Source organism: Sinohyriopsis cumingii, chromosome 1, assembly GCF_028554795.1.
Source record: "Sinohyriopsis cumingii isolate HCF-2022 chromosome 1, ASM2855479v2, whole genome shotgun sequence".
Taxonomy (NCBI): domain Eukaryota; kingdom Metazoa; phylum Mollusca; class Bivalvia; order Unionida; family Unionidae; genus Sinohyriopsis; species Sinohyriopsis cumingii.
In genome coordinates, this window is record NC_142961.1 from 53770022 (window position 1) to 53793330 (window position 23309).

General features: G+C 35.1%; 1 protein-coding gene across 1 annotated transcript in view; it reads right to left on the minus strand.

Annotated features, from left to right (window-relative positions):
- LOC149806884 (uncharacterized) overlaps window positions 1-23309 on the minus strand; it is a 183864-nt gene that overhangs the window by 116586 nt on the left and 43969 nt on the right. The window contains exons 5-7 of the mRNA XM_089931672.1: window positions 20622-20786; window positions 5293-5402; window positions 1981-2068 (exon numbers count right to left, since the gene is read on the minus strand). Coding sequence (XP_089787798.1) covers window positions 1981-2068; window positions 5293-5402; window positions 20622-20786 — 363 coding nt within the window. The remainder of the gene's footprint in view (window positions 1-1980; window positions 2069-5292; window positions 5403-20621; window positions 20787-23309) is intronic.

Sequence of the window (23309 nt, forward strand, 5' to 3'; positions counted from 1 at the left end):
AGCCCTAAGGATGTCTTTATTGTGATCGAGTAGTACCTTTGAGGACTCCAAAGCAACATCACAGCTGATGTGAAGAAGTTCTGCCAACAAAACCATAGATACAGAAAAGGCATGCCGAGATATCTTGGCCACAGCATCCAGCATGCGTTGAAGGGTGGCTGGGTTCAAGGATGATTCTCTCAGCATACTATAAGAAGCATTTGAGAAAAGGTTGACATGTGAAGCTATGGCGACAAGTTGACAGAGTTTCTGTTCCATAACTTTAATGTCTTTTATAGAAAGGCATGCCCACGGTCCACTTGAAATACCCACCTTGGATGCATGAGCATTAAGTTGGGGAGGTTTCATGGGAAACTTTGGGGAATGTACCTGATAAGTCACAACATTAAGAAGGTAATGACGCACCCTTGACCTAGTCGATTAAAATTTTGGCCCACTGAAAACCTCTCAGCAATTTCCTTAACTGTAGAAGAATGTCAAGGAAGAGGAGGTCTAGTTGAGGTTGAGCCCCCAAGATCTTTTCCAGACTGGAAATGATCTTTTAGGACTGTGTGGCAGGTTTTGGGCACAAGTCAGGAGGTAAGAGGTGACAGACTTCATTTATTGTCTTATCACATGACTATACCTTCTCTTCAACATCTAACAAAGATGTAGGAGTGGGCATAACATGTGAGTCGACCAGAATGGAGACAGCATCATCGGGGATACTCTGAGCTGGAGAGTGTGCAGATGTCACTAAGTCCCTAAGGTGAAGAGGGTGTAGGGACACTGCGCTAATTCCTGTACTGCAACGTGGTAACAAATCTGTTGAATGTGAAGAAAAATCGCGATCAAAATTGGTAAATAAAACCACAAGCCTTTCTGTGAGAACCTAATTAAGTGCCAACTGTGTTTTAGTCTCCAACTTGTGAAAGTATTTGTTGTACTGTTACACTCAATTAAAAGTAGACCTGCTTTGTATTATCATGTTTATTACATTTTTTTAATCAAATCAAATAAAGCAGGTGGAATGAAAGAAAATTAAAAGGCATGCAAATTCTACCTGCGTTATGTGCTAGAAGTCACAGTCATGAATCAGGTAAACTCAATTCAACTGAGCAAACACTGCTATAAAAATGAATACGCAAGTAGTATAATTAAACTAATCATTAATAAATATGATCAAAGATAGCAAGGAAACCAAGTGAAATTTGTTGAATAAAAAGCTTTGTTTCACAGATATGGTTTATTGTGGTGAAGTGACTTCCTGATCTTGTAGTGATCCTAAAATTGCTGAATTAAGAGATTTCCTCAAAGATGAGAAGAAGCTTCACTGTTACTTGCAATGAAATCACAGCATCAATATTTGACCAACAGAACAATTTAAAAAAAATAAAATTCTGATGTTGATTGTTGTTTCATGAAATAAATGTCCCTACTTTTGAATAAAAGGAATATTGTTTTGTTGTGAATCAACAACAATAAAAAGCCGGGATGTAATACACGATGTTTTCGCATACACATCATGGCTAATGAAACTGCTAGGAGTAATGATGTTAATGATCTTTTAGAGGCTGGGTATCTTGAAAAAAAATGGTAGTTTATAAAAAGAGCAACAAATTCATTAGTAAAAGTTCTTTATTGACAATTATACCCTAAATGAATATTCAGTATTTAGACATTTCTGTTACTCCCCTTCCATTCATTTTTCTCATAGTCCAGCAGGGATGGAATCGCCATTTAAATAAGTTTAAGGTACCTCAGTAACTAGTGCCCTCACTTATAGTGCAGTCTATGTTTCTTAACCCTATTGTGTGCAAGTTGTTGAGGGAAAGCTGTAATTAGGTCTGTGTCTGAGTGTGTAGTCTCCTCTTAAAATGAGAAATATGGAACAGTGACCTAATGAAAAAATGAGAAATGAAAACAAGTGCTGTATGTCAAGCCATGTTAAAATGCTGCTCTTCAAGACAGACATTAACAAAGACTTAGTGCTCTACAAACCTCTGTCTTCAACAAGATAATTCAAGTGGAAATACTGTTTTCTGTTGGGTCGGTCTGTTGTATGAAACTGTTTTAGCCCTTCCTGTGCCTGTATAAAAAATAATAATTGACATGTATGTAAACCCTAACTATTCCATCTTTACTAAATATTTCTGAATGTTGCGTATAAATAATAGATAACGTCAAGTCCCTGAATTGGTACCCTTCCTCAAAAAATTATCTCTCACATATAATCCATTCAATATTTTGTTTTCCATCAAATCAGTTTCACAACAAATTTTACGTTAAGCCTAGACATTAATTTAAGTCCTGAATCCAGTAATTTGATTGGCTCATATTTAAATCCAACCTAATGAAATTCCATAAGTATATGCATAACATATGAGACATTGTTGGTGAAACTGAGGCCTAGTCTGTGTTCATCCTTCTCTCAACCATAATCAGTTTATAACCATAATAATACTTGCTATTGAGCTGTACTGTTTTCTCATGCATTTCTAATAGAGACCGATAAACCCAACATGACTGGTAATTAAACAATCTTCATATTAGGTCAGGTTTTCACAGCTTGTACTGTTTGTTTCCACTGCACCATTATAGGTAGAATATTCTGTACAGTTCCTTTGTACTAATGGAGCCATGTGTATTTCTAATGGAAAGTAGAGTAAAACCTGTCTTGAAAAACCACTGCTATGAGAGACCAACTATATTGAAAGAACTGGCTCACCAAGAAAGATTTATTGATGTTGTGACTAGTCATGTGATCACCTGTTGTGAGAGACCATATTTTTTAGGCAGACTGTAGTGTAAGCGTTAATCTAATTAGTTTTGTAATATCACCTGAGAGTAAAAGTAATCAGATATTCCATACTGGATTAGAACTGATATACACCAGCAGCTGGTTTATGTTTTACATTCACTAGGGTTTATGTTACATGGGAAAAATACTTTCAGGGCAGTATTTACTCCCCTTCCTAACTGTACTTGTATTTAATAAATAGTATAGAATGCCTTCTGCAGTTATTCTTCAATAACAAATAACATTATAAGACAGTGTGGCCTTTCAAGACAGGTTCTATTGTATATAAAATGCACCATTACTGAAAGCAAGGGGTAGAAGGGAGACAGTTTATCAATTTAAAACAACCTAGAATAACTTGATTTTAATCCTCAAATAAAAGTCTAACATCCAATAAATGTCAAGATGCAAATATAGGCTGAACTTTGCAACAAGCAAACATTGTACAGACGGGCTTCTGCCACATAAACAGACACACATACACACTAGATTGCAAAACTTGCTAAAACAGTGTGGACCTCCAATCAGATGATCTGCATGCATATACAAATCAGCACATGCAATATGCACTGTGCATGTCTAGCCATTTTAGTACAGTTCTACTTAAACAGTTTTGCCCACAAATCTTAAGTCCAAAGCAGGAAAAAGTCATAAAATTTCAGAAGTTACTGAACTAATGCAACAACTGAATCATATCACCATTAAATGCATTACCATTAAAGTTTGTCACATTTGCATAGCTATTTAATGACTCTTGGTGTGTATAATTATCAATTTCATCAAATGTACACACCCTGCTTGTGTTCAAGTACACATTTTTCTTCAAGTCCTGAGTATATAGGAGGTTCGAGACGGATATCAATAACAGCCTCACTGATGTTAAATGGATTCTGGTATTAATGTATGTTCTCAGTTTATAATTCCAATAGTTATTCTATCATTGCCAGAGTTAGTTATAGTTTCTTTTCTGCTTTCAAGATATTTAAGGATGATATGAAGAGTCTGCATAACATAGGTTAGGTTACTGGTCTCTCTCTCTCTCTCTCCCTCCCTCTCTCTCTCTCTGTCTTAAACACACACACGCACACACACACACACACACACACACACAAGCAATAGCAAGATGGACAAAATCTGTGACAAAAAAAAACAAGCATAGTTCATTTTCATGTCATTCAATGATGTCTCTGGACAGATGAATGATGGTAAACTTACAGATAAACCAACCAATGGTATGGTTAGAGAGAGAGCTGGAGGATAAAAATGACTGTATGGTTCGTAGCAATGTTAATTAAATCATAATAATTACTTAGGTAAATTATAAATAAATTTTAACGTTTGAATTACCTCTTGTTGGTTCATCATTTTGCTTAGTTTATGTTCTGCGTGTATTTCAATATACTCAACAGTAAGTGAATGGCTGCACATTCATTGTTCAGGAACCTAACCATGCTGTATTATTTAAGTGTATTTATTTAACCAATATGAATGAAAATAGAAACTCTAAAAAAGAAAAGGAACAACTTATAGATTTGCAAAGAGGACTGTAAACAGCCACAAAAGATTGTAAATGCTAGTATGTGTATTTGCATGCGATATAAATAAAATATATGCATAGTATGTACACTGTATATTTGATATACCACTCATTGTATTCATTTTTCATTAAAAGGAAACTTGGCAAGTTTCATTTCCCATTAATAAAAAATGTATACATTTCATGGTATATCAATGACACAGCATAATAGTATTCATATATTCTATATTTTATATAGGTCGGAAAATTTTTAATGCTTTTTTCAAGATGAAGAGCTACAATAATCATCATTAGTTATTTCCCCTACAGTTATGACTAAAAGGATGCAGGTTCAAATCTGACATCAGATTAGCAAAGGTCAGCTACCCTGGTGTGTTCTTGGTCAAGGCACTTTACTTAAACTCTCTCAGCTTTAATAAGCCTACTGCTAGTTGCATTGCTGTGCCACAAAACACAAAACCAAACTGAACAATCCCCTGAATCTTGCTTTCTGAATAACTACTAGTATGTAACTGCAACAGTAGCCATAGTATACCCCACTAAATGAATTAAACTATGCAGTAAAACCTTCTATTTGCTTGTTTATACCCTGCCAGAGGCAACAGTAAACTTTCAAACTTGTCCAAATAAGAATGTTCCTTCAAATGAGACAACCTGAGATGTGTTTGAAAATACATCCTCCTTCCATTCTCTTGTTATGGATGCATTTTGGGGAAATTTTGTTTTTCCAAACATAATCACGTGACTTGGTAGCTCAAAAGAGAAATTTGCATGACCTCTGACTCTAGCTGAGTATGCTACCACCTCTGTTATCTAGGCATGATCACACTACTGCTATACAATGGGTTCAAATAAGAGACATTCCTAACTCTGTGATGGCACTCTTCCACCTATATTGCATAAGGCATCTGTGAATTTAGTTCATGTGATAACTGTATTATCAAGGCCTTTGATTCATCAAATATTTGCCACTTACCACAGGAGGCATCTTTGTAATCATCCATGAAAGGACTGTCTGGCCTTTATTGTCACATGTCATCACTGGTGCATCAAGTTTTAGCAGAAATATAGCACTTTCACTGCGATCTATATAAAAAGAGAGTAAAATTATGTTTTGATATGATATGTTTATCTGGAACATTTAATTGGAACAAGAGTTAATGCACAGCAAAACTATTTCAGAACTACTAGATAACAGTATTTGACTTTGTAAACCTCAGGAGCAAGAGGAAGCACATTATACTTTTCACATGCTGCAAACACAATATCATCATTAGTCATTATAAGTAATGGACTATTCATTAAATTTTTTGGTGGGGGGGTTAGGATTTTAAAAAAAATTAAATGTAAGCCCCCAAAAAGATTAAAAAAAACACTCTTCCTCTGATTTGTAAATAGAAATAATTAATTTTGTCTATTAGTTGAAAATAAGGTTATCTTGTTATAAAAGAAAAAGAAATCCTGCTTGGAAAGAAAATCATAATCCCACAACTCATCCCTGAAATGTAATAGTTGGTCTCCAATGTATACAATATATGTTGACACAGCAACACTACCCTGCATAATAACATATGCAAATGCTCAGAAAAAATCAACAAGATCTTCAGGGAAGTCTAAACAACAGTACCAACTCTAATGGGTAAAACATTCCCAAAATTAGCATATAGGGAGACTGGAAACCACTACCTAGCCCATTGCATATCATTCATTCCATATTGTTACACAAATGAGGTTCCCATTGTAAGATCACAAGATAGACTGACTGAAAGGGACAAGGAAGTTTATTCATGGTATATATTTTTTAAACCACACTGCTCCTATAATAAGAAACAATATATATTATATTGGCAACAGATATGATATCTGTGTAATTTATTTGGACATGTAAACAAAATTTATGGAAAAATTAGGTTAAAGAAGAATTTCTGCACAATGACTTTTTGTAATTTGTCTACTTATCTAGCATTCAGCACCGCCCCTCTCTCTATCTCTCTTATCTCAAGAACTTTGTTCAGATTCATGTCTGTGCATATTAGTAACAAAATATAAAAGAAGAAAGAGCAAAAGCAAAATGGTGAAAATGTATGACAGTGCTAAATATCAAAATTAAGGAAAATATCCCTCCCCACAATGTTTCTAGGATGTAAATGATAGAAAATGTGAATTGCTGTTTCAAAAAGGAATCTCCATCATGTTAGTGATATTATGTGAATGTTTGTTATACTGTACAATGTCCTGAAGAAAAATTAAATATTTATAATAAATGGTCACTTCCTGAATAGGAAAATGAGAAAGGATGCATGTTATCTGGTCATTTTCATCAGTTGTTAACATACGGTGGAAAGATAATATCCACAAGTTTACGAAAGATTTTGTAGAACAAAACCAATCTAGCTCCAGAGTATTCATCTTGAAGGGATCACCAGCCTAATTTACTTTGCATATAGTCACCAGCCTAATTTACTTTGCATATAATCACCAGCATCATTTTCTTTGCATATAAATCCCCAACCTAATTTGCTTTGCATATAATCTCCAACTTAATATGCTTTGTATATAATCACCAAATTGGCTTTGCATATAATCACCAACCTAATTTGCTTTGCATATAATCCCCAACCTAATTTGCTTTGCATAAAATCAACTTAATTTTCTTTGCATTTAATCACCAGCCTAATTTTCTTTGCATAAAATCCCTAACCTAATTTGCTTTGCATATAATCTCCAACTTAATATGCTTTGTATATAATCACCAAATTAATTGGCTTTGCATATAATCCCCAACCTAATTTGCTTTGCATATAATCCCCAACCTAATTTGCTTTGCATATAATCAACTTAATTTTCTTTGCATTTAATCACCAGCCTAATTTTCTTTGCATAAAATCCCTAACCTAATTTGCTCTGCATATAACCACCAGCCTAATTTTCTTTGCATACAATACCCAAACTAATTTTCTTTGCATATAATCTCCAACCTAATTTGCTTTGCATAAAATCCCCAAACTAATTTGCTTTGCTTATATGTTATTCTAGCAGTCTGACCCATTGAGCTGCTCTACTTTGAATTTTATCAATTACTGGATGCTAAAATTCATGTATGGGCTTCTGAGACAGAAAGTGTATTCAAACTGTAGTCTAAGAAAGGATTAATCAGCGGATTCATTTCTCAAATCAGGTTTGGTTTTAATGTTTTTTCTCAGAAACCCAAGATTTCAGCTGGGATAAGTTGTAAATTATTGAGATATGATAGTTTCAGTTCAAGATGTGACTGATATTTGCATGAAGGTTGATGTATGAACTACTGGTGCTAATTTCTCAAAGACAAAGATGGAACCCACAACAGAACTCTGAAGTACTCCTAATGAAAGCAGTATCTTATATATAAATTAACCATTGAGTATTACTTATCCTATCAATTAGCTTTACTGCAATTTAATCTATTATTTATGATGCCATATTGATGTAATTAATAAGTAGTCAGTTACTAATCTTTACTGTACCTGAATATACATACTAGCAGTTAATGAATACGAGGCCATGTGACCGTCTATTTCAAGAGTGTCTATGACAAATTAGACTTTAATAATCATAATAGCAGCCAGGTACAGGGCAAACAGTCAATACAAGAAAGTATTGTATCCCTGAAAGAAAATATAACTGTTAATAGTGATGCAAGAATTTGGACAGTAGAAGATAACAAAAGTAGTTGTGGAGGAAGAATGTTTGAGATGTGTGGCTCATGCAAATCTGACTCAAACAGAAGAGTCATAACTGGCTAATATTTATACATGTATGACAGCCATTGGCACAAAGTCTCAAGTTACAAGTATGTCTTTAATGTTAAATACATCATTGTTACTGAAAACAAAGGAAGTTACTCCAACAGCACCATGATGACAATATGTGTCTGTGTGTACAGCCGACTGTCAGATGCTAGTGTGAGTTGAAAAGAGGCTGTGAAAAGCATTTCAGACTTTAATTGCTCATAAATATTACTGAATATATATGCTCTTATGCTACTGTGATAATAAAGACAGTTTTGACATAAAATGTGTTTGAAAATCATTAATTTCCTCTGTCATTTCCAAAAATATTACATTCCAGTCAGAAAAAAATGGGACATTACTAATCTACATAAAAAAAGAGTACAAGTTTTTTTTATCACTGCAAGTACATAAAACTATGGCTGTTTGGTACAAACTTGTGTATTATGATTTATAACCTGTAAAATTTGTCATGCTGGTTGGATAAATAATGTTAAAAAAGTTAATTTGTATCACCCCCCTGTTGTATGTGATGTGTCTGTCTGACTGGTTATGTGATGATTAATAACATGCCCTGTCATAATACTTTCAGTAAATTAAACAGCAAGATGTGCATTCTGGATTCATTTTATAAATATTGTGTCTGAATGAAGAAAACTTGAACACTTTTATATCTTTGTACTGTTCTGGTAGCATAGTGGTTAGCACATCTACGGGAGGTTGTGCTTTCGAACCCCGTCCGAGTCATACCAAAGACTTATAAAAATGGTACTAGCAGCTACCTTGCTAGGCACTCAGCATTAAGAAGTTAGTGTTAGGATTGGTCAGCTTGGCGTGAGGATAATGTGATTGAATGGGACCTCATGCTACATGTCTGCGGCATGAAGCCCCAGTGCTAGACATCACTATAAACTGCCACACTGCAGACATCATAGCAATATGACTGAAAAATTGTTAAAGCTACATTAGAAATCCAAATCACACACACACTTTTATATATGTAACTTCTGAAAATTGTACAAATTTAAAGACAAACCATCTGTCTGTCTGCATTCACAGTTAATGTCTGTGTAAAATTTTGGGTTCTATTTTTACTGAAACCCCAAACACTTGCACATGACATTCAGTTCACACACTGCACGCTTGCAATCCTGTTGTGAAAAACTATCATGAAACTGATCAGTGGTTGTTTACAGTCGATAAGGATGTAACCAATCAGAGGTTGTTTACAGTTGATAACGATGTAACCAATCAGAGGTTGTTTACAGTCGATAAGGATGTAACCAATCAGAGGTTGTTTACAGTCGATAAGGATGTAACCAATCAGAGGTTGTTTACAGTCGATAAGGATGTAACCAATCAGAGGTTGTTTACAATTGATAAGGATGCTTGCTAAGAATGTCCATAAGGATGTTACATGACAGTTACATGAATCAGTAAGTCACGTGATATGTGACATAAGAAGATAATTCTTTAAACAGGTACCGAATATACTTAAACATAAACTGCAGGGGTCAGGCTACCAGGCAAAGTGGGAAATTAAGTCACCCAAAAAATGTAAAAGTTCACCTTTTCTGTTAGGAAAGCAAAAACAACTTCACCCTGCTATGTTTTAGTTTTACAATAACAGTAGTTTATAACTTTTGAGATGCTCCTTGCTTTAGCCAGGAATTTCTGACAGTGTTGTATTGTAGCCGAAGGCGAAATGTACTATATGTGGTTTTGATATCAATTATGTCTTTGCAGATTCACATGCCTGTTTGAATAGCTAACTGACCATAAGTCTGCAGATTATTGTAATGAAAAGTGAGTGGTTATATAAAAAAAAAAATCAATCTTTCTAAAAATAGATGCACTCACACAACACAATACATGTTTTTGGTTGTATCGATTCGACCAGAAAGAAGGGTCTAGTTCAGACATATAGCAACTTTAATGCTTCAGTGTGTTGTCTACAATAATGTTTTATCAGCAACAATGAAATTATTATAAACAGTATGGTATGAAGTCACTTGCGCATTTGCTCCTATGTACATGTTACAGGGGTTGTCTCAAACTAGAAATCTTTCTGACTGCAATTTTAAACAAAACTTTCAGAAAATAAAATAAAAAATTAAGAGACTTTAATACAACAGCTGCATCAGATAAACAATGAGGACCAAAAAGTTTCCTTTGACATCAAGTGCTTAGTTCACAAGTCATCCTAAAGTTGGTTGCCACTGAGCATACATAAAAGACAAGAGGTACAGTAAGAATCGATATTATATAATGCAAAATGCAAAAAATGCAACAAAATATAAATCTAAGCCTATATCAATATTTTAAAGTACATGTACTAAAACGTTACATACCCAATGTACTAAATAGTACATAGTACATAAATATTTCAATTTTTAGATTACATGAGAATTACCATTAGCCAAATTTTTCAAGAAAGTTGGCAAATTAAGGGGAAATGAAGAAGATGAATACAAAATATTATTAACAGATGTGGTCTAGCTACTTCCAGCACCAAAACTGTCAATCGCTGGCTGCCATTTATTTTATGAATTTTAAATAGAGAAGAAAACATTTTGTTTGTCCATCCTTGTTGCATGAATTACATTTTCTACCCTAATAAAGTTTTAATACCAACCTAATAGAACATGAAACAATGGTGTATCTCGTGTTGTTTTGTGCTAATTGCAAATGGTCACTAAAATCTTAAAAAGTATTTAAAACTATTTCACAATAAAATATTGGTAAATTCATAAAGTAATGTTTGAAGTTGTTTCTTGAGGGATTATAAGTATATAATAAATGGACAAATTTTATATACATGTTAACCATAAAGATGCTGGTGCTGTCTTTAAATATCAAGTCAAAACAACTTCTGATTTCACAAATGTAGACTGTTCATGTGTCTTGACATTTCTTTTGTCAGTAACTGTAAACATAACTATTTTACTGCTCAAAAGATATTCAATTAACAAAAGGTGTGTGTGTGTGTGATTTGGATTTTAATGTAGCTTTAACAATTTTCAGTCATATCGTTACGATGTATGCAGTGTGACAGTTTATAGTGATATCTAGCACTGGGGCATCATGCCGCAGACATGTAGCATAATGTCCCACCCAGTCACATTGTCCTGACACCAGGTCGACCAGTCCTAACACTAACCTCTTAATGCTGAGCGCCAAGCAAGGCAGCTGTTAGTGCCATTTCTGTAAGTCTTTGGTATGACTTGGCCGAGGATCAAACCCATGACTTCCCGCATCCAAGGCAGATGCTCTAACCACTAGGCCACTGGAGCAGTCCAATTAACAATTAACAAAAGAAGATTGTCTGTTAGAAAATCCCTATTGTATGTGAGACTGACAGCTTTTTGATTTAGGATGGACTAGACATCATAAATAGCCTTTCAGTGAAAAACCCAGGTTGATACAAGCATTCATTCAAGTGGAGTTGAGACAGCAAGATTTTCAAAATGGCCACTGTGGTAGCCATATTGTATGTCGAGCAGCAGCATTTTGATTTAGGACCAACTAAACATTATAAGAAGTCTTTTGGTGAAAACCCTATGTTGATATGACCAGCCATTCGGGAGATATAATGATAACAAAATTTTCAAGACATTTGCTATCATAGCCATACTGCTTGCCTGAACTGCACCATTTTCATCTAGGCCAAAAATGACATTTGGATGAATGTGTGTGTAAAGTTTCATCACAATCTTCCAGGTAGTTTAGAATAAGTAGCAATAATGAAGAATGTACAGCAGATGATGGAAGATGAACATCAGGGCATCCCATAAGCTTTCCTGTTCTACGACCAATAGGGCTAAAGACTTTGATAAATTTCACCTTTTGAAATTGAAGTTACGCAAGACAATGTGAGCTTCAGAATACTTTTCAAACAATGACAACATCTCTAATTTGGATCTTTAGTCATGTAGGACTACATGTTTACATTTATTTGATAGAGTCAATCATCCTAAAATCTTGTGGAATTTTTTTTAACTTTACATCTAAAGAACTTAACATTTAATTAGCACTATATAACCAGTACTGTGCTGACATGGTGATAACCTCTCTCTATATAAATAAACTGTAAGTGTTAGACTATTTCCTTTCAGATGAATTATTCATGAATCTTTCAAAAACTGGATATTTATAAATTTGTTTCTACAGATACATTTAAAAAAATATTTTATACAGAAGTAGATATGTAAATTTCAAAAGCTGCTGTACTGAATCCGACTGGGGAAAGTAATTTCATATTCAATTTTTGCAATCAGCTGTTATGATTGGTTAATATCTACATGCCAATTTGTCAAGCCTGTAAAATATATCATTCCCTTGTCCCACATTTCCCCATCAAAGGGAAATTAGTTTTAGCTTCTGTAGGTAAGTGGGATAGAAGAACTTTAATTTTCCACTTTCATAAGCCCTATATAAACAAAGGTTTGGATATTACTCTGAAGTTGACAGCTAAACTTTTCAGCCACTCTAGGTAATGGTAGACATCGAATCAACAAAGAGGGTCCAAAATCACACTTTTATTGGTAGGTACGAGATGATGATCAATCTTCATTTTTTTCTACCATGACTACCATGTCATATACTTTTTTTTGACAAGATAATCCATAAGCTGTACAAATTAAAGAATACAGACTACAAACATTCTAACTTGCCTTAGTAATCAATAAACCTTTCACAGACTGATGACTAAAGCATTGTATGAAAATGTACCTTGGTATCTCTTCAAGGAAGATATCCATCTGAAATTTTTTGTTTGTTGGAAGACCCATATTTCCATATTCCTTTTCATAGAATAAGATCAAGAAAGCTGTCATAAATCTAGTTTGACATTTAACAGCAACTTTACCAAAATAAATGGATTAATGAAGGAAACATCATGTACTTTAATAATGTGTGGATTTTAACTATGTAAACCTTTTCCCTTATTAAAGCCTGATAAAAAATATGTGTCACAAATCAAGTCTGACTAAAAATTAGTTTAACATTAATAATTTATATCAAATCATCTATTCTAACACTTAAAAATAGATTAATTACAGGAAAAAAATAATATAACAATATTGTTGACATTGATTTCCTTACAAGAACACTAATATCAATGACAAAATCCTGGTTGATTATTCAAACATAGAAAAGGAGGCCCAAGTGGGCCTGATATTGCTTCCCTATATAGTTGACATATGTTATCTTGTGAATGCAAATTCACACATGTATTGAAACTAGAGGGGAGCACATAGATGCTACGGTGCCTATTAATGTTGATATGACTTATCTTCTTTGCTAACCAAATATATAGGAACAATTTTCCTGCTTAAAAGTAACAAGTCATTTATACAGCCAGCTATATGCCTTGGATCTCACCCTGCCCCCAGAGGACAAAGCCCTCATTCATAACTAAGACACTGTTCATAATTCCACCCTTAAACAATGTATACTACTTACTTGGTATTACAAGAGAGTTAATCTGTGAAGTTCCCACCCAAGGGAGTTGTGGTGGTTCAGTGGTTAAGGGTGTTGGACTTGTGACCAGATGGTTGCAAGTTCAGTTTTCACTATCTGACCAGCCTGAATCAACAACCACATTCCTCAGGATTATTTTATAAGGTCATTAGTTTCTTTCCTCTTAATAATTAAATCAACATACAGGCAGGCTAAACCAGATGAGAGTAGCCAATTGGTACTAAATGTTTGGTGTGTTTGAGACCTGCCTACCCACACATGTGAAGACACTTCTGATGGACTGGGTAAATGAGATCACAGGGAAGATTCAATGGCTGGAAAGGTGACTCTGCAACATTTTATGAAGAGTGCAGGGTGTGACAAAACACAGAGGACATCATGGCCATCAGCTTTATCATACCACTTAACCAATTTAACTACAAAGAAGAAACAAAAATGGCTTATTCTTGAAGCCTGGAACATCCGAACACATATGGGCAGAGACATCACCATAAAACCTGAGAGAAGGCCACCCCTTTTCTCAAAGGTACCGGACTATCTATCACACTGACATTGCTGAGAGAAGGCCAGCCCTTTCCTCAAAGGTACTGGACTATCTATAACACTGACATTGCTGCAATTAGTAAACCAAGGTTTGCAGATGATGCTGAAAGAAGCCAGTGGTGGATACACTTTTGTCTGGAAGGGAAAAGATGGAACAGAGGCAAGTCTGCCCAGAGTGGGGCCTACTATTAGAACTAGTCTGATGAAAGAATTCTGCTTCCTCACAGCTGGCATCAACAAGTGCCTCATGAAGCTGTGCTTCCCTCTGAATAAGTCACATCATGTAACCATTGTTAGTGCATGTGTTCCTACCCTCCCTAGCCAAAATAAAGCAAAGGACCAGTTCTATGAGGACTTAGACCAGCTTATTAAGTGTATAGTCACCAGTGACAAACTGATTAGCCTGAGTAACTTTAATTTCAGAGTTGGGAATGCTAACAGTGACCAGAAGAGAGTTCTTGGCATACATGGAGTGGGGAAGCTGAACAACAATGGTTTGCACCTTCTGAGCAAATGTGCTCAATACATGCTGTGCATTACCAGCAATGTATTCTGGCAAGCTGACAAGTACAAAATAACCTGCATGCATCCAAAGTCCAAACAGTGGCATCTAATAGACTAACTACACTGTTATGTATATTTAATCTTCAATGTTTCTTAGCTAGTTTTGTTTTGTTTTTTTATTTCATTATATGCTATGGATAATTTTATTTTGGACTTGACCTTGTTCAAAATCAACTACATTTTTTACCTGACCTGAATCAGTCATTTTTTAAAATTCTGTAAACAACTAATACATATGCTAACTTTTTCTCTATGAGTACGGGTTAACTATTAGGATTATTATCTTTGCCTGAGTCAAAGACATTGTGTTTACTATGTTCCTTATTATAATTTCAGGAACAGACTTTCTAATTATAACTAAGATTTTATCTGGTAACCATTTGGAACCTTCCAAAATGAAATTTTCCACTGGGTAATAGTTTTTGTTAGAAAATGCTAATTGTGACCTGAGGTCAAGTAGAGGACTATAATCTTATTTTTTTAGAAATTATCTATTTATGGATTAAGATCTGAGCAGAACCAGTTGTCTTACTGTTGTGTACAGTATTTCATTTGGACTGGAATTTATTTATTCAAATTATTTTAAATCAATTGATTCTTCTCTGGAAATACAAAGTGCTCAAAAATAACATTCTTGGAAATAAAGACTTGGATTCACAGTGAAATTCAAATAAGGATATATTCTTGGATTGCAGTATTGTTGACACATCACCACTACATGGCCCACCACAGGCACATCAACACTTCCAGTGTTGGATTTATTTTAGAATATCACTGAAGTTTATTCAGAAATTTAAATATTAGGACTTATGATAGAAATTCTAGGATTATTTGGGATTTATTTTGCAATAATATAAGTTGTTGTTTTGTTTTTTCACTTTGCATTCTAGGGAAATAAATTATTTGTTGAATTTTACAAAACTTGTTGGTCCTTACTCTTTTCTAGTACTTATTTTAAGACTACAGAGTCATAATAACATCGTTGTCAGTCAGATGGATATGCAGGGCATCAAAATCATGGGCATTATGCAAGCTGGTGAGTGTTGGACTGATCACAGACATGTCAGATCAATTCTCAACAGAAGAATTGTTGTTACTCAGTGTAGGCATCCTAAGAGAGTCAGAGCACTGTTTAACACAGCAAAACTGAAACATGAGTACCACTGATTCAAAGCAGTACTCAATGAGAATCTCATGGCCAAAGCACCACTGGCTTATGTCTGCTCTGAGAAATAATGCCAATTTAAGAATGTCATCACGGAAACTGCAAAGGCCATTCTGGGACTGAAGACGTGTGCATCAGGACTGGTTTGAAGAAAACAGTGAGCATATCAGTCAGCTCATCAAGGATAAGACTAAAGCATATGCTGAATGGCAAAATGACCCAAATTCCACCTCCAAAGCAGAGAAGTTCAAATACCTCAAGGGACAGGCCCTGAAAGAACTGCACGAGATTAAAGACAAGTGGTGGGATAAGAAGGCTGGGGAAAAACAACACTACCGGTACCTCAAAACTCACAACTCTAAACAGTTCTTCAGTTCATTGAAAACTGTATATGGCCTTCAAGCACAGGATCCACCACTTTGCTCTCAGCAGATGGATCAATGCTAATCAATGACCAGGAACAGCTGCAATATCGCTGGGCTGAGTACTTCACTGGGCTGCTAAACATGCCATCCTCTGTCAACTCCACTGCTCTCGAACAGATCTCCCAATAGGCAGTCCAGAAGAAACTTGAAATCAAGAAGCCCATCCTCAAGATGAACTCACATAGGACTCCAGGAAAGGATAAAATCCACTGAAAGTTTACAAAGCAGTAGAACTTGGTGCAGTTAAAGTTTTCCATTATGTGCATCTGGGTACAAGAAATGATGCCAGACTTCTTCCGTGATACCTAGATTCTTCCCCTCTTTAAGAAGAAAGGTAGCAAAGCTGACTGCATCAACTGCAGAGGCATCTCCCTCCTCTCCAACACTGTTAAGATCCTTGCTTGAGTCATCTTAAACCAACAAACTGCTGTGTCAGAAGCTAATGTATGAGAGGACCAATGCAGTTTCCATCCAGGACAGTACAGTGGACGTGATCATCACTGTCAGGTAGATTCAGGAGAAATGCACTGAGCAAAACTTGGATCTATGCTCCATTTTTATTGACCACAACATGGCCTTCTATACAGTCAACAGAGACACTCTCATCTGTACTAGCAACATTCGACTGTGTGCACAAATTTATCCAGATCATCCTGCTCTCCCATGATGGCATGAAAGAACAGCTCCTCTCAAACGGCACCAATCTGGACCCTTCAGGACCTTGAATGGGGTTAAATAGGGCTGTTTCTGCTTCAACCTCTTCTTTACCTGCATCTTCCACCATGCCATCCAGGATCACTAAGAGGGACTGCCTATCAGATACTGGCTCGAAACTTCACTCCTCAAAGTGCAATGACTCACTGCAAAATTCAAGACACTGGAAGTTTTCATCAGCAAAACCCTGTTTTCTGATGACTATCTCCACATGGCACACAAGACAAGTGATCCGCAGATAATGCTCAATATTTGGTCTCACAATTAGCAACGGCAAGACTTAAGTTCTTTTCCAGCCAGCCCCAAACATGAGTGTGCCACAGTCAATCATCATCCTTGACCACACCCAATTGAAAATTGTGGCAGCTTCCAATACCTAGGTAGTGTCATTTCCAATGATGGCTCATTTGATAAGGAGATTTCTGAATGAATCAGTAAAGCAAGTTAGTCACTATGGAGGATTTGAAATAGATTACTTGACCATTATAATATCTACATAATTGAAGTTGTATAACACGGTGGTCCTCACCTCCATGCTCTATGGCTGCAAGACTTGGACTGTATACCACAGGCTCATCATGCAGCTGGAGAAATTCCATATACAGGCTCTCTTTGCTCTATCCATGGGATTCAATGGCAAGATAAGGTTACCAACCTCAAAATCATGGATAAAGCCAAGACAACAACCACTGAGGAATTGGTGCTCAAGGCCCAACTTTGTTGGTCTGGCCATGTGATCAAAATGGATGTCACCCATTTGCTTAAACAGATCTTCTTTGAGGAAGTGGCACATGGTCAAAGAAAACAAGACCAATCGCATAAGCACTACAAAGACACCCTGAAAGACAAACCATTGCAGCTTGAAAGAACAGCATAGGACTGAACTCACTGGTGTGCCATCACCTGCAAAGCATCAACTGACCTTGAAAATGAATACTGAAACCAGATGGAGGTAGCCCAGAGCCTCACTACAGGTCAGCATCCATCCCTGTAACTACAATGTATTTCCAATGTCTCTTCTGCATCGACTATGCAAGTCAAGACTGGGAATGCAGAGCCATCTCTCTGCACACAGATGATTGCACATAACCTGTCCACTTCAGATCAAAGGACTACCATCTGTAATCAAATCTGGTAGACTTTCAAAAGGTATACATATTGTGTTTGTTTTGGGATTTTAAGTTTTAAAAAAATGTATAAAATATACATTTACATTTATTTGTGAGTAATGGCAATGAATATAAGAAAGGCCCTAAAATAATGCATAATGCATATGATAACATGTTCTGAGACTTCAGTATGTCAATACTAGCAACTGTCCACCTCTATTTAACCAAATGTGTGTCAAAATTTTAGCAATAATTCTCTGCAAGTAAATTTATAAATTTGGAAATGGTTTTTACAAAGAAAAATGTTTTCCTTAAATTAAAGTCTTTTCTTTTACATAATTATTATAAATTTGTTAAGAAATTTTTGATACTTAGACACTTTTATTGTTGTCCATCAGAGACATTATGAATTCTTCTGCATACACTCCATTATTAGTAAATTCCCACACATCTGTTTTGCATAGCAAAAGCCCCTTCATCCACAAGATTGTACTAATTCATTGGTATTTGACTTTTATAAATATAATTATATCATCAAATTATTATCAACTTGGATGTTATTTGCTATATCATCGTTTATAGCTTTCTTTCAAATTAAATTATCAGTTTATCTGCACCCCAATATGGCCACTACAGCCACTCATTTAAAAATCTTTTTGCAACTCCTACAAGATGGAAACTCATACCAACAAGCCTTCTTATGTTGTCTAGCTGGTGCTGAATAAAAGTGGATCCAATCAAGTGTGAACACAATGACAGCAATCTTGAAAATCTTGTTATTGCTACTCCTCTTAAATGGAAAGTCATAATGACATTGGGATTTTGAATGAAGATGAATACTGGAAATCAGATCAGCACAAATACATATCAGAAGTTTTGCAGTGAAAACACCAAACTAATATGACTTTCTGTTTATGAGGAGCAGCAATAACAAAGATTTTCAAGATGGCTGCTGTGCTGGTAATATTGGATATTAGATTGGCACCATTTTCATTTAGGACCAACTAGACATTTTTATGACCATCATTCTGGTTGGGCAGTAATATTTATACTGGATGTCCAGGCAGAATAATTTTCATTTAGGACCAACTAGACATCATAAGAAATCTCCCACTGAAAGCCTCATGCCAAAAGGACTTTCCATTCATCAGGAGCAGCATTAACAATATTCTCAAGATGGCTGGTGTTGTGGCAATGTTGGATTTTTATACGTGATGAACTAGACATCATAAGAAGCCTTTGAGTGGAAACCCAAGGTTGATATGACTATTCATTCAAACAGAGTAGCAATAACCATAACACGTAGCAATAACACGATTTTTAAGATAGCTGCTATGGTGGCCATGACAACATACCATCCCATAAACTTTTCTGGTTTATGACCAACAGAGCTAAATATTGATCAATTAAATGGTAAAAATGGAATGTAAAACAATGTAGATTTTCATACATAAATGCTTCATATTCAATGTTGAAAATTATATGAGGTCTCTGTTGACATATTCAATGACTAGCAATCAATGCTATGAATCACTAATGATAATATTTATTTGTTACTGGGAAACTCTCTAGGGCTTTTCAATACAAATATTTGTCAAACCTATTACATGAATATAAAGTTTAATCTGTGAACAATACCTGACAAAAAATTAAATTAACCCTTTAACTCATGCAAGTAACTTTGGATGCCTCTACCCCATTCTTATGGAAGTGCCTTAAGATGCCTCTATTCAATTCGCATAAAAGTGAGTTCAGACACCTCTGCACCATTTTCATGGAAGTGTCTTTGGACACCTGCTGTAAACATAAGCCATTTGAACTGGTTTTTGGAGTGTCACCTTTGGGGAAAACCTCTATTAGATACTACATTTATTGATGTAAATAGCCATTATGTCAGATCATGTGGTCAATGTTTAAGCTCTAGTCGTAATCTGCTATTTAAAGTAACTGGGTCAGATTCTCCACTCTCCAAAATGGAGGCTGTGGATTTAGTTCAGTACTTTCTGATTCTGATTGATTAGAATCACAACTATGAAAGCTCAAGAACTTATGTAAAGGCTCTGATGTTGATGTAGGCAACAATGAGATTTTATAATTTATCAAATTAAGATGATTTAGTGATGCAGACATAGACAAAGAACTGATGTATATGGATTAAAGTTTCCAAAAAGTTTCAGTCAGTATGGAATTCAATTCAACCAAAAGTTTTTACTGCAAACATACATATACTGCTCACTGAAACATGTCTTATCCAGAAAATTGTTATACCATTTTTGGGAGTAACAAATGTACAACAATTTGGAGATAAATATTAAGATTTTAAAACAGGATTGTAACTTCAGCAATTTTCATGAAGTATTTCATGGATTTTGTGGTTACTATTTAACCATGAATTTAAAGACCCAAAAAACAATGACCCTCCTGTAGAAGCATTATGACCCCTTCCCAATTCCACAATTAATTTAGGTACTGATGAAATTGTAATTTTTCCAAATCCATAAAAAATTAACAAGAACAAAAAATAAATGAAATCATACCAAGCTGTGCTGCAACATGCAAAGGTGTCCTGCCCTTGTAGTCACAAACAGTCTTATAATCACAGCCCATATTTATTAATATTTTCATCGAATTACAAGCATCATTTTTGGCTGCATAGTGCATTGCCGTCTGCTTTTCTCCTTTTGTCCTTGCTTCCTTGTCAGCTGAAATACACAAAGAAAGTTGGGTATATAAACAAAAACAAGAATGAATACATGTTCTGAATTGAAATTGGGGCTACAGAGTATAAAACAAACTATTTAAAGATACAAAAAAAGAGGTTTAGTACATTGTGGCTTACATTACCAGCAAACTGCAGCTACTTTTGACCAATTTTGAATGAAGCTATGACCTAAGCTATTGGCTTACAATCCTGCTAGTAAAGAGACATATATACAAGAACACATAACTATAGCACCAGTTTTCTATTGTTTAATAATATCAGTACCTTTAATAATGTACATTAAATAAGAGGCCCAAACGGGTCTGATATCAACCACTCCTGGCTTGTGTAACACTCTAGCTGAACATGACACTAAGCAGGATTATTTAGTATCATTTGAACAAAACAGTACCTCTTTCAACTATCACCTAAGCTTTCTGTCATGTAAATTTTCACCTATTTTACCATAGTCTGATAAAAATTATTTCACAACATAAAGACATAAATAGTATATATAGACCTTATTCATAATCAAACTTAGTGAACAATCTGATGATATAAACATTTCTTTTAATGATATCAGGTGAGAAATATATGTAGCTCCTACGAAGATAATAAGCTCAATGAATCAAAAAATGGGACATCACTTCATTAAAATATGCAAATCTCATATGTTTTAGAATCTAAGACCATTCAAATAACTTATTTACCATTTTGTAGCAAAATTAGAATGACAACTGATTTCCAGACAGGTAACAAGCTCAACCAATCAGATACAAATATAAATAATAAATATTTAGTTTGAATTTGTTTACAATCAGATCAGAAAAAGAGTCACTAGAACACTGACAACTTCAACCAATCAGATGTAAGATAAAAATGGTACTAGCAGCTGCCTCGCTAGGCACTCAGCATTAAGAGGTTAGTGCTGGGACTGGTTGGCTTGGTGTCAAGATAATGTGACTCAGTAGGACATCATGTTACATGTCTGCACATGATGCCCCAGTGCTATACATCACTATAAACTGTCACACTGCAGACATTGTAGTGATATGACTAAAAAATTGTTAAAGCTACGTTAAAAAGCTAAATCACATACACACACACACACTTATTTACCAAATCTGATCAAAATCATCTCAACAATAGTATCAAGTGTGGTAAGAAGCTGTGCCTAACTGATGCAAAATAACCTCATTTATGAAAGCACAAGCCTCATTCATGAACTCACCCAACATGATGATATTAGCCTATTTAATGAATTTGATCAAAACTGGCTCAGATACACTATTTTTTGAGTGTTACCAAGCTCTGTCAATATGCATGGATCTCACTAATTATGGAACTCATCCAAGATCTCTGTGATATCAGTCTATCATAGTATGATTAAAATCGGATCATAAATCTGGCCTCCAAGATCTCTGTGATATCAGTCTATCATAGTATCATCAAAATCGGATCATAAATCTGGCCTCCAAGATCTCTGTGATATCAGTCTATCATAGTATGATCAAAATCGGATCATAAATCTGGCCTCCAAGATCTCTGTGATATCAGTCTATCATAGTATCATCAAAATCGGATCATAAATCTGGCCTCCAATATCTCTGTGATATCAGTCTATCATAGTATCATCAAAATCGGATCATAAATCTGGCCTCCAAGGTGATTATGCTCATTCAAAGAGCTGCTAGATCAGTTTATAAATATACATGACGTAATATATCAAAACTGGACAAAAAATATGACCTCCAAAATGGTAACAATCAACTGATGATATATGGGTACAGGCCATACAATAAACTCACTTGGCTTGATGGAATAATGATATAAAAACCGATCTGAATGGTTAGTTGGTAAAGGACTTATTTGATCCATTTGTAATCAATCACACTTTCTTTTCTATCTGGAACCTTAAGTTGTCTGCCTTTAATGCAAGCATTGTGAATTAAACTGACAGTATGATGCTCTTTTGCATTCTGACAAAACAAGTCCAATGTTACTAAGATTTATAATTAAAATAGGTCATGATAATAACTAACACTTTAATGACTATCTTGCCCTTGAGCCATTTTATCAGTAGCTGTTACAACTTCACAGTTGTGAAAATCTAGATATGTTCTTTCTCTGTGCATTAGGCTTTTATCAGTGATCAAAAACAGAGTCACAAAATGACACGTGCTTAATCCTTTTCTAATTGGCTCAAAATAAACACAGAACTCAATGAATGCCTCGGACTTATTACAAGCAGTGATCTCAACCCAAACATGTGACTTCTTGGACAGTGTGCACTCAGCCTTATCCAAGAAACACAGATGAATCAGAAATCAGTAACTAATAATTAAAAAATTATCAATAGCTTTAACACCTTGCACACAGGATCAAAGTCTTGTAAGAACACTTTGTACATGGTGGTTCAAGTCTTGAAAGAAGATTCAGTACATCGGGTCAAATCTTGAGAGAACACAGGCACACATGGTCAAAGTTTTAGAAGAATACTTTGCAGATGGGGTTCAAGTCTTAG